General features: G+C 36.8%; 2 protein-coding genes and 1 long non-coding RNA gene across 3 annotated transcripts; 2 read left to right on the top strand and 1 right to left on the bottom strand.

Annotated features, from left to right (window-relative positions):
* The first annotated feature begins 887 nt into the window (after positions 1-887).
* LOC110650000 (phenylalanine ammonia-lyase) lies at positions 888-4041 on the top strand. The gene is made up of 2 exons (XM_021804780.2): positions 888-1416; positions 2172-4041. Exons 1-2 carry the CDS (start codon positions 1022-1024, stop codon positions 3919-3921), a joined length of 2145 nt encoding a protein of 714 aa, XP_021660472.2. The 5' UTR covers positions 888-1021; the 3' UTR covers positions 3922-4041.
* A 1658-nt stretch (positions 4042-5699) lies between these two features.
* Positions 5700-10330, top strand: LOC110650017 (isocitrate dehydrogenase [NAD] catalytic subunit 5, mitochondrial). The gene is made up of 7 exons (XM_021804798.2): positions 5700-5956; positions 7179-7499; positions 7583-7744; positions 7834-7908; positions 8596-8705; positions 8778-8850; positions 9806-10330. The coding sequence occupies exons 1-7, from the start codon at positions 5756-5758 to the stop codon at positions 9995-9997; spliced, it is 1134 nt and encodes a 377-aa protein (XP_021660490.1). The 5' UTR covers positions 5700-5755; the 3' UTR covers positions 9998-10330.
* A 967-nt stretch (positions 10331-11297) lies between these two features.
* On the bottom strand, positions 11298-11911 carry LOC131179986 (uncharacterized). Its single transcript, XR_009148997.1, has 2 exons — positions 11798-11911; positions 11298-11612 (listed from the first exon to the last, which is right to left on the bottom strand). It is a non-coding gene; the product is annotated as an uncharacterized LOC131179986 (long non-coding RNA).
* Positions 11912-12043: the final 132 nt, after the last annotated feature.

Here is a 12043-nt window from a genome sequence, read left to right as displayed (position 1 = left end):
CTATATTTATTTTACTGTCTATAAAAAATTATTCTTTTAAGGTTTGTAGCTATCGTTCCTAACAAATATCTTCTCAAAAAATCAAATTTGAATTTTCTTTTTAAAAGTGTAGTTAATTTTATTAATGTATTCAATATATATTGTTGTCTTTTTTATATATATATATTTTTATAATTTTATTATTCAAAAATTCCTTTTCAGAGCAAAATTAAATCAAGTTATATATTAGTAATTAATTCAGTATGGAATTAGCTTGTGATCTTCTTACTTCTCAGCCTCCGAATGCAAAGATCCATCCAAAGAAATCATAGCTGTCCACATGTTAGTATTCCTCAAATCTCGTGTATATTTTAATTAATTTCAAAATCTGTTGCTTTCTAATTTTAATTAATCAAAATGTTCAATGAACACAAAGCTTCCTTTATCTATTTTAATAGTACTAATATTTTTACCCAACATCAAGATTAGAATGCTTTCTTAAATGGGTTAATTAAAACATAGATAATTATAATTTATTGCCTGAATTATATATTTTTATTCAATAAGATGATTTACGTGTATAGGTGTGATGAATGCATAATGTTGATTAGGTGATATGGTGCTCCTGACCAACCTGACCTAATCAATGGAAACGAATTTCTTTCTCCAGTTGCCCACCAACCACAACCTCACCATGCACCACTACCACAAGTCAAATTTACCCTTCTCTTCTAATCATCACTTTTATGCAATCCCAACCCTTGGATTTTCCTAGATCAATGGCCACTGTTAATTTTCAACCAACCCACCCTTTCTCCCTCTGCCCTCCTTATGCTTACCTACCCATACACTAACAAGGGAAACTCCAACTCTCCTCTCTCACCTTCTATTTAAACCCCATTCCCTCCTCCCTTTCTCCTCAGGAAATCCATATCGTACCAAAGATTTCCTATCCATTCTCTCTTAGATCGATCCTTTCTCCTTTATAACTTCAAGTCCTTCACTTCTTTTGATTGATTAACTGTCTGGGTATTTCTTAAACATGGCAACAATCTTTCAGAATGGTCACCAGAATGGTTCTTTGGAAACTTTGTGCGCAACTCGTGACCCACTGAGTTGGGGTCTGGCTGCTGAGTCAATGAATGGCAGCCATTTAGATGAAGTTAAAAGAATGGTGGCTGAGTTTAGGAAGCCTTTGGTCAAGTTAGGCGGCGAAACCTTGACCGTAGCTCAGGTGGCAGCTATTGCCAGCAGTCGTGAATCTGATGTGAAGGTGGAGCTTGCAGAATCTGCTAGAGCTGGTGTTAAGGCAAGCAGTGACTGGGTCATGGATAGTATGAACAAGGGAACTGATAGCTATGGTGTCACCACTGGATTTGGGGCTACTTCCCATAGAAGAACCAAGCAAGGTGGTGCTTTACAGAGGGAGCTCATTAGGTAAGCTCCGCTTCTCCTCTATATTCAAATGTCTGTCAGAATTGAAGCGTTAAAAAAAATTTTTCCTTCGCTCATTCCATGGGGGTGGCTCGGTCGAGTTGACTCAGTTGGTTGAAGGGTGAATTTGTGGTGTTGCCATTTGAGTAAGAGCGGTGAAAATTGAGCAACTTGTATTAAGTTTTTTGTGACGCCTAGTTAACTCAGTCGAGTTAAATGGGACTCGTCCTGCCTTCCACTTGCGTGAGTTGTCCTGCCGGCCTGACGAGAGTTACTATGACATAAAAAAAGAAAACATTTTATGGTTTATTTACGAGAAAATAGCTATGAATTAAGGAGTTTTGGGAAAAGGGAAATTCTTATCTTATTTATACTTAGTTTATCGTGAATTTAAAATATAAATAAGATAAAAAAATTATTAGGTTCACGTTTTTATTTCTTATAATTATAATTATGTGGAATCTATCATTTATATTATTAAAAAGAGGATTTATTTTTCAGTTGGTACTTTACAGAGATTCATAATTATTTAATTAGTAAATCTTATCATAAATATTTTATTTTAAATTTATGATGGACCGAGCCTAGATAATATAATATTGTTAAAAAATATGTATTTAATTGTTTGATTAATTGATTAAAAAATTGAAGCAGAGATCTAACTAAATTATTCTTCTGGCAGCATTAGAATTCATCTTTTTCTAGAGAATTTATCTAAGACTGTAACTAATCTGTTACGTGGTACTTTGTTTCTGTAGATTCTTGAATGCTGGGATTTTTGGCAATAACACAGAATCATGTCACACTTTGTCACACTCTGCAACAAGAGCAGCTATGCTAGTGAGGATCAACACTCTCCTCCAAGGTTACTCAGGCATTAGATTTGAAATCTTGGAAGCCATCACCAAGCTCCTCAACCACAACATTACTCCATGCTTGCCGCTCCGAGGCACAATCACTGCTTCAGGGGATTTAGTTCCATTGTCATACATTGCTGGATTACTCACTGGCCGGCCTAATTCCAAGGCTGTTGGCCCCAATGGGGAATCCTTAGATGCCCAGCAAGCCTTTCGCTTTGCTGGTATTGACTCTGGCTTCTTTGAGTTGCAGCCTAAAGAAGGCCTTGCTCTGGTTAATGGCACTGCAGTTGGTTCTGGCTTGGCTTCTATGGTTCTTTTTGAGGCAAATGTTCTTGCTGTTTTATCAGAAGTTTTATCAGCAATTTTCGCAGAGGTTATGAATGGAAAACCTGAATTTACTGATCACTTGACACATAAACTAAAGCATCATCCGGGGCAAATAGAGGCTGCAGCTATAATGGAGCACATTTTAGATGGTAGCTCTTATATTAAAGCAGCTAAGAAGTTGCATGAAATGGATCCCTTGCAGAAACCAAAGCAAGATCGATATGCTCTCAGGACTTCACCACAATGGCTAGGTCCTCAGATTGAAGTTATCAGATTCTCAACTAAATCAATCGAAAGAGAGATTAATTCAGTGAATGACAACCCTTTGATTGATGTTTCTAGGAACAAGGCCTTACATGGTGGAAATTTCCAAGGGACCCCGATTGGAGTCTCAATGGACAATGCACGTTTGGCTATTGCATCGATAGGAAAGCTCATGTTTGCTCAATTCAGTGAGCTTGTAAATGACTTCTACAACAATGGGTTGCCATCAAATCTCACGGCTGGTAGGAATCCAAGCTTGGATTATGGCTTCAAGGGAGCTGAAATTGCAATGGCTTCTTACTGTTCTGAGCTCCAATATCTTGCAAATCCAGTAACTAGCCATGTACAAAGTGCAGAGCAGCACAATCAAGATGTGAACTCATTGGGGCTAATCTCTTCAAGAAAGACAGAAGAAGCCGTAGATATCTTGAAGCTCATGTCCACAACTTTCTTAGTAGCACTTTGCCAAGCTATTGACTTGAGACATTTGGAGGAGAATCTGAAGCACGCAGTCAAAAACACTGTAAGCCAAGTAGCTAAAAGGGTTCTAACTACGGGTGCTACTGGAGAACTTCACCCATCAAGGTTCTGCGAGAAGGACATGCTCAAAGTTGTGGATTGTGAGCAAGTCTTTTCCTATATAGATGACCCCTGCAGTGCTACCTATCCATTGATGCAAAAACTAAGGCAAGTTCTCGTGGACCATGCTTTGGCAAATGGTGAGAATGAGAAGAATGCCAGCACTTCAGTCTTCCAAAAGATTGAAGCTTTCGAGGAAGAACTGAAAGCCCATTTGCCTAAACAAGTTGAGAGTGCAAGAGAGGCGCACGAGAGTGGGAATCCAGCAGTTGCCAACAAGATCAAAGAATGCAGGTCTTACCCATTGTACAAGTTTGTGAGGGAGGAGTTAGGAACTGGGTTGCTCACTGGTGAGAAGGTCCGGTCACCTGGAGAGGAATTTGATAAGGTTTTCACCGCCATGTGCCAGGGAAAGATCATTGATCCAATGCTAGATTGTCTCAAGGAATGGAATGGTGCCCCTCTTCCAATCTGTTAAGCTGTAACTTTTTGTTCTGTTTACATTTCAAGATTTGTTTTCCAATCCCTTTTTATGTACCTATAGTTACAGTTTGTGATATAAAAACAAAAATCTGTAATGCATTTCTTTCAATCTTCAGTACTTCTCTTCTTACTTTTGTTGTGGAATTGAAGGCAAAATATTGGTAGTAATTGCCAATCAAACTGCAAGTTCAATTCATGCTAAAACAGTTATTCTAGAGACTTCTTCTCCCCCAGGAAGAAGGATCTTGGGTGTTAATTTAAGATGTAAAAAAGTAATTAATTTTATATAGCAAACAAACGATATCCATAGATTTTTGAGGTCAAGAATCCATGAACATTCAGTGGTTGGCCCTCCGCTGGTACTATTTCTGAGCTTATTCATCCGTAGCTTGAGAACCCTGCAATACATAACTGCACAATAAAGTTCGTGGCTGTCATTGTAGATCTACAGGATTTTGAAAGTAGAAGTTGTCTTTTCATCTAATTTTGCCCTTCTAAGCTTTGATTTAGGCTGGAGAGAAAATGAAATTATGGGCTTTGTTGTTAGATCTGCTGTCATGGTTTAGTCTGCCTCCCATATAAACCCCAAGTCCTTTTACATGGTGCTTTCTCCTTGTATTCAAATGCTTTTGAGAGAAAACGACAACGTTTCTTGACTTGTTCTGCCGTTTTCTGCCTTGTTTTCAATAATATTTGTGTTTTATTCCATTTGTGAGCAAAAGAGTGAGCATTAGGGACAACCATTTGTTAGCATGATAAAGATCAAGACTTCTAAGTTCTAAATACTTCTTTTTCTATTTTTTTTTTGTCTTTTTTTTTAAATTTTTGTAAGGGAATGCTCTAAATATTGTTAATGTTGAAGAGAAGATGAGAAATGTACCTCTTCTTGTTTGGATAAAATGATTAAGAATTCAACTCTTATTGCATTAAATTTCGAGTTCAAACCTAATTAATTGCTATTAGAGTTTTCTGATAGACCAGTGATATTGTTATGAATAGAGGTAAGTACTATTCGGTTTGAATTTAATAAATCAAATCGAACTACTCTAATTTAATAATTCGGTTCGATTTTTAAAGTAATTCGATTTGGTTAGGTTTTAAATTTTAAAAATTTCAGTTATTTCAGTTTGATTTTAAAGAGAAAAAAATCAGTTGACTGAACCGAACTGAATTATTTTATTGATTTTTAAATTACTTTATTTTTATAGGAAATTTATATATTATATGTATTATTATATATATAAATTCTTTAATTTCAATAATTAATGGTTATTAGGTTCAAATTAAAGTTAAAATCAAATCAAATAACTTAAAAATTAAGTCTAAATGAAAAAATTAATCAAAATCTAAAAATCAATTGGTTCGAACTGAACTGAACCGAATTAGAACAACTCGATTCGATTTGATTTTTTATACAGTTCGATTAGATTCAATTTATAAAATATAATAATTTAATTAATTCAATTTTATCGATTCAATTCAGTTTAATTTAATTTAAACCGAATGCTTAACCCTAATTATGAATTCTTAATATTTGTAAACTCTCCTAACCTTGAGATAGGATTCCCCTCGTAATCCATTTGATGTCACAAAAGGTGGAGTCAAAAAATACAAAATTCAAACCCACAAAATGAAGCCCACAAAAGTCCAATTGGGCATTAAGTGGGCCACAGTACAAAGATCGGCTATGCCTTCCTAGCCCATGTACGAATTTTCAAAAGCCCAATAGATCAGTATTATTATTATTATTTATTATTATTATATGTTCTAAAAAGACTGCGTTATTTTCTGCTCTACTTTTCAATCAGACAAGACGAACCAGAAAAATCATGGCTTCTCAGCTCCTTAGACGCGCTTTAGGAAGCCGCTCCTCCCAGATCCTTTCCTCCACTACCACCGCCGCCGCCGGACCTAATTATTCCTTGCTAGCGTCGGCCGCCAGGGCTTTCTCCTCCTCTACAACTCCGATAACAGCCACTCTCTTTCCTGGCGACGGTATCGGCCCCGAGATCGCTGAGTCTGTCAAACAGGTCTCTCCCTCTCTCTCTCGCTTCCCTTCGAAATTGCTTTTGAATCTAACGGCTTTTGAATCTAACGGCTTTAATTTTTGCATCGTCTTCCTCTTCGTGCTGCTGCTTTTGCTTATGATCTGAACTTTTGGCTGGTTACAAATTGGAAGGAATTTTTTTTTTTTAGCTGCTTTACTTGGAAATGATTTCTGTGTGAACAATCATGAGATTATATTCCGTGTGTGCGCCTTTTCATTGCTTTAGCTGGCTGTCAATCCGAATGAAAATTTATTTTTTGCTTTTATGAATAAAAAAAAAAAAATTCTGCTCTATAATTTTTCTGCAACGTCTTCTCCTCCGGGAAAAGAAATAAACGGATCATAACTCGGGAGCTAGTGCTTTAAGTTTTTTTTTCCTCTTTTTTTTTTTTTTGAAAATTAGAAAAAAGAGAATACGGTAGATATGCCATAATTGTGCTAAATTGAGTATTGTCTTTACGTTCAGTTGGCATAGAGTTCTATGAGGAAATGTAGGTATTTCAGATGTCGAGCTTTTTCAGTGCATGCTTGTTTCTGTGTTTTCTTATGCCTTGTGGGATCATTCAATTACATTCAACACTTACTATTGATGTGAAAGCCTTTATCGTATGGCTTGCCTGTTACAGATGAATTATTTAAGAGTTAAGAACGTATTTTTGAGAATATCTGTCAACTTTTAAACTTAATTGTAGTCTTCCTTTTGTTGAATATCTTCTCAAGCTACTCTTGAGGATGCCCAGAAAAAATAATAGATAGTGGTGCATGCCCAAAATGAAGCTTTTGTAATTCTGGGGCACACAAAGTACAAAAACTGTAGCTCAATCAATCAGGTGGAGCACCTCTTTTTAGGAGACCATCATTAATCATATACATTCAATTATTTTGGAAACTAGTGTCTTGTGCCATGACTTAGTTGCAAGAGTAATTTTGGAAGAAATCAAAACATAGGTTTCTATCAATATTGACAGGAATGGTTTTTGGTAGCTGTTTAGCATAGCATTAAGGACAAAGATAATCCAGTGTATTCTTGTTATGGGAAATGTGCTGTGCATACAAGATAGTTCCACTTTGGTGGGAATTTCTGATATCTCAATATGTTGGTATGCTTTAATAATTTTCAATTTTCTTCCCTACAGTTGTATGTATTGCTTTCCTTCACATGCATGTAATTTTATGGTTATTCATTATTATTTTAATTGTGACAGGTATTTAAGGCAGCTGAGGTGCCAATTGAGTGGGAAGAGCACTATGTTGGGACTGAAATAGATCCTAGAACTCAGAGTTTCCTAACATGGGAAAGTTTGGAGTCAGTTAGACGAAATAAAGTAGGCTTGAAAGGGCCAATGGCCACACCGATTGGCAAAGGCCATCGATCTCTGAATCTCACTCTCAGGAAAGAACTTAATTTGTATGCCAATGTCAGGCCTTGCAACAGCCTGCCGGGCTATAAAACCCGGTATGATGATGTGAATCTTATTACCATCCGCGAAAATACGGAAGGGGAATACAGTGGACTCGAACATCAAGTAAGTTTCTTTAAGTAGAATGCTGATGTGCATGAACAAATAGGGAAGGTATATATTGAGGCAGTGTTTAATTTTGATGATAGGTGGTGAGAGGTGTTGTTGAAAGTCTCAAAATCATTACTCGTCAGGCAAGTTTGCGGGTGGCTGAATATGCTTTTCACTATGCAAAGACCCATGGTCGGGAGAGAGTGTCTGCAATTCACAAGGCAAACATTATGCAGAAAACTGATGGTCTGTTTCTTAAGGTAATGTCAATTTTAAATTCATTGTATCTTAAAAACTACACAGTAATTTACCCAAGTATCTGACATTAAGTTGTTAAATTCATTTGCAGTGCTGCCGTGAGGTTGCAGAGAAGTACCCTGAGATAACATATGAGGAAGTTGTTATTGACAACTGTTGTATGATGGTATATTGAATCCCTTTCTTTGAATATCTAGTGCATTGACCTTTTTTTTATTTTTTTCTTTTTTTGCCTTCTTTTTGATGGGGGAAAAAGTAAGAGGGGAAAGAAAAGGAGGGGAGACAAAATGGAGGAATAGAGAGTGAAGGGGGATAATAATTCTCTCCTGTTGTTAAGGAGGGAGAAGAAATGAGAAGAGTAATTCTTTTCATTAATTCAAATTACCATAATGGCCTTCACTGTATTCAATGGAAGAATTAATTATATGGACAGATTAGTAAATGCAATGATTTTCACCCCAAATTGAGAAAGTCTTTGATGGCATCAAGCCAAAAGATTCTTTCACCTCCTTAGGGCTAGAGTAACTGGTAACATTCTCTTTGCTCCTTCTCTTACTTTTCCCTCATCATTGCCCCTTCCCAATCATAAGGATTAGTGTCTGATGAAGGGAAGATTCTAAAATACACTGGGAGCACAGTGGTCCCTGTAGAAACAAAAAACAGTTTCTTCCTTGATCTTAGAAGGTGGGTCCCGTGTATTTTGTGAGAGAGGGGTATAAACACTAGATGCACCTGATAATTCCTCTTGATGAAGAAAAGGTCTCTCTTTCTATCTATCTACACGCACACCCCCTATACAAGGAGGGGAAAAAACTGTGTAAAGACACATCTGATTACTTGTGTCTCTGTACAGCTTGTGAAGAATCCAGCATTGTTTGATGTATTGGTGATGCCTAACCTCTATGGTGACATTATCAGTGACCTGTGTGCAGGATTGATTGGTGGTTTGGGCTTAACACCAAGGTAACTAAAGAAGATCTTTCATTTCTGCTAACATCCATCCAGGTCATCTAACAGCTTTGACATCTTTTACAGCTGCAATATTGGTGAAGGAGGCATTGCTCTTGCTGAAGCCGTACATGGTTCAGCACCTGATATTGCTGGGAAGGTTAGCCTTTCTTGATAATTTACATTTTTCTTTATAGTTAACTTAGTTTTTCATTATAAAACTGTGCTGCATATTCTAGTATAATACTATTGTTTTAAAGGCGTAACAACACAAGAAGAATTTCTGATGTGTTTTGGTTGATGCAAACCCCATACAATCAATTGTTTCATCATGTGTATGGTAAATTCAACATGTCTTGTTCTTGTCAAACGCTAGACTCTTGGTCAAGAAGTTTCATTTAAATGAGTTGGCAACTATGTGTGCCTGTGTGTGTGCGCGCTTTTGGGGAAAAAAAATATTGACGCTGTTGAAGGTTTCCTGATGTTCTAGAACTGGTGGAATTTGGTATGTGCCCTTCCAAGGATCTAGAAGAAACATAAATTATGGCTTGATGAAACTCTTTTAGCACTAATTAATGGCTGTTCCTTTGGTTATTGTGGACTGTGAGGAACTGGAATGTCCAATAGATTTTGGGGAAACTCTGCCCTGTTGTAATCTTCTGGCAGTGCCAGTGGAAATACTATGAAGTTGAAAGTGTTATATCTACAATTAGAATTGAGGAAGTTTTATCATGCAGTCTTTTAGAACTTCATCACGAACTTATAATAGTTAACTTGGAGAGCTTCGCTAGTAATGGATTGTGAAGATTTCATTATTGGAGTTTTTTTTTTTTTGACGATGGTTATTTTTTAAATTGCCTATTTGTGGGTGCATTGATTGGCAATTCAGGGTTTAAGCACTAGAAGAGGAGCTTTTGGTAGTTGCTTTGAGTTACTTACTAGTAATTTTATCAAACAAAAAATTAAAATGGGACGCATTTAAGAAATTTTGAATGGGAATAATCATACATTTTCCATAAATTTTATGGAATTGATTAATATTAAACAAGCTGTTGGTGTTTGTTTGCCAACATTTATAATTGAACCTAACTTCTTCTATGGTTGAATGTCAATAGAATTTGGCAAATCCCACTGCCTTGCTGTTAAGTGCTGTCACAATGTTGCGCCATTTAGAGCTCAATGACAAGGCTGATATGATCCAGGATGCTATCCTTAACACAATTGCTGAGGGGAGGTATCGAACTGCAGACCTTGGTGGCTCTTCATCTACAACTGATTTTACAAGGGCAATATGTGACCATCTTTAAAGATTCCCTATGGAGATTTTTTTTAAAAGAAGAAGTTTTGCACTGTTTTCAACTAAGTAGTTGCACTTTTTATTTTGGAGTCATGTTTAAAACCTGCTTTTAGTTGTTTTCCAGAGGAGAATAAGACCGCATAACTGTGATTGTTTGTATAGAAGATATTAAAATTGCTGTTCTAAAGATACAGGAGCCAAATACTGTTCTCCTGCCTACTGTAATGTCTCTAAATGAACAGATCATTGGATTCATTAAGAGGGCTAATTTTCCACGCTGTAAGTTTTTTTTGAGTAGCGTATTGTTGTCATTACAGCAAGAAATAAAGGGTGATTATTTCTAGCTTGCTTGGATTATGTTGATATTATTATTTTATCCCACCTTTGTCCATATTATTTTACATTTTTAACTTGGATTATGTTGATTATTTCTCTCGCTATTGAATTCAATCAGATGAAAGCAGTTGCAAAGTTCATGAAATTCCTTTTCTTCCACCCGGTTTGCCCTACTTCCTTGGTTGAGCTCTCAAGTTCGGAATGTAAATTTGGGCAATCTAAAGAAAAACATCATGCATAACCAAGGATGCTCGGAAGTTCAAATTGATTTTCTTTAATCTTGAAGACGAGCCTAATAGGATTTATACTACGTATATTAGGACTCTTAAAATCTATGTTGGTAAAAATTGATTTTGTTCCAGCAGGTCCACAATTATTTGATGCCTTTGACCCTACATCGTTCCAGTTAAAATGCATCTCAAAAGTGACTTGTCTGCGACTGTCAAACCTTCAGTTGTTCCACCAGAACCGCCATTTGCATCCATTGTTAAGTATTGGGAGGTGCAGAAGGGCTCGAAATTCTTGTCCATTTGGAAATTGAATGTACTCATTTCTGTTTTACAAAGGTACAGCTCAACTCGAGCCCTAATGGAGAATCATCCTCTTGAGCAAACCGTATCAGCATGCATCTTTAAGTCTTGCTCTTCATCTTTTCGTATTCTCTCCATTTTATTTTGAAGTGGGTCGGAAGAAGCAAGCTGAGAAATCTCAGGTCTCACAAAGTTAGCATGAAGAGAATGATCATTCAAATCATATAGATCCTAAAATGGTAGCTATGCTCCTATAAAGTGCTGCACATTTGTTCTGTTCCTGTGCTCATGAACATGCGTTGGCAAATATTTGAAAGAAGGGTTAGCAAATTCCATTTCACAGTCTTAATAATTTTAATTGAAGTTTAAACTCTTCATTTCATGGCGCTATTTTTTCTTTTCATTACATATGTGTTGAGAGGGGGAAGTTGAACATACATGCAGTTATATATGCAGTTATTACTGATCTATATTGACCACTGCATTTCTCTTTTAACAATAGATAAATATTTCATTCATAGCAAATAGATTAATAAGTTAAAGACCGAGGCCACGGAATCTGAGAAAACCCAGAGGTCATGGGAGCCAAGAGGAGCAGCAAGTCCGCACCACCATATCATGCAGGGCAACAAAGACATAGTTTGTCCGGTATCTCACTTGCGTCATACCCGCACAGGCGGAGGTTCAAGTTTCTCATGCCTCTGTATAAATGACCATTAAACAGGGAAGCAGCAGACCTTTATCATTCAGCACCAACACCTGTAAAAAAATGCGGAAAACCATAAAAAAACCACCAAAAATCATGTACACACCCTACTCAGAAGTGGAGAGGGATGTGGAGGAAGAGAAGTCGTCTCCCACCCATCCAGAGAGGCTGGAAATAGCCCTTGAACGGAAACAAAAAAAAAAAAAAAAAAGGAAGAAGAAGAAGAAGGAAACTCAACATAGGACGAAAGAATCTCTCTCTCTAACCTACTTGAGAGAAAACCACTTGTTGGGTCTCGCTACCGCTGCGTTTCGTAGCACTAATTATAATAACACAGTATTAATGTTAATCTGTTCAAATTCCAACATAGGATGAAGTTCAAGTCCATCTCCTACCTTCATGCATGTTGTGTGCAAATAATTAAACGCGTGGTCAGCACAGCAGCAACCATCGCGTGAAGCCATCGGCACTCTCCTTTCCTCTC

Source organism: Hevea brasiliensis, chromosome 5 (assembly GCF_030052815.1).
Source record: "Hevea brasiliensis isolate MT/VB/25A 57/8 chromosome 5, ASM3005281v1, whole genome shotgun sequence".
Classification (NCBI taxonomy): Eukaryota; Viridiplantae; Streptophyta; class Magnoliopsida; order Malpighiales; family Euphorbiaceae; genus Hevea; species Hevea brasiliensis.
The sequence above is the reverse complement of the archived record's forward strand: the minus strand, read 5'-3'. Positions and strand labels throughout refer to the sequence as shown.

Excerpts from the sequence above, each read along its gene's own strand:
- LOC110650017 (XM_021804798.2), top strand. The coding sequence starts at position 5,756 with ATGGCTTCTCAGCTCCTTAGACGCGCTTTAGGAAGCCGCTCCTCCCAG. Across the intron at positions 5,957-7,178 it reads TCGCTGAGTCTGTCAAACAG|GTATTTAAGGCAGCTGAGGT; the intron begins GTCTCTCCCTCT and ends TAATTGTGACAG. Across the intron at positions 8,851-9,805 it reads CACCTGATATTGCTGGGAAG|AATTTGGCAAATCCCACTGC; the intron begins GTTAGCCTTTCT and ends GAATGTCAATAG.
- LOC110650000 (XM_021804780.2), top strand. The coding sequence starts at position 1,022 with ATGGCAACAATCTTTCAGAATGGTCACCAGAATGGTTCTTTGGAAACT. Across the intron at positions 1,417-2,171 it reads TTACAGAGGGAGCTCATTAG|ATTCTTGAATGCTGGGATTT; the intron begins GTAAGCTCCGCT and ends TTGTTTCTGTAG.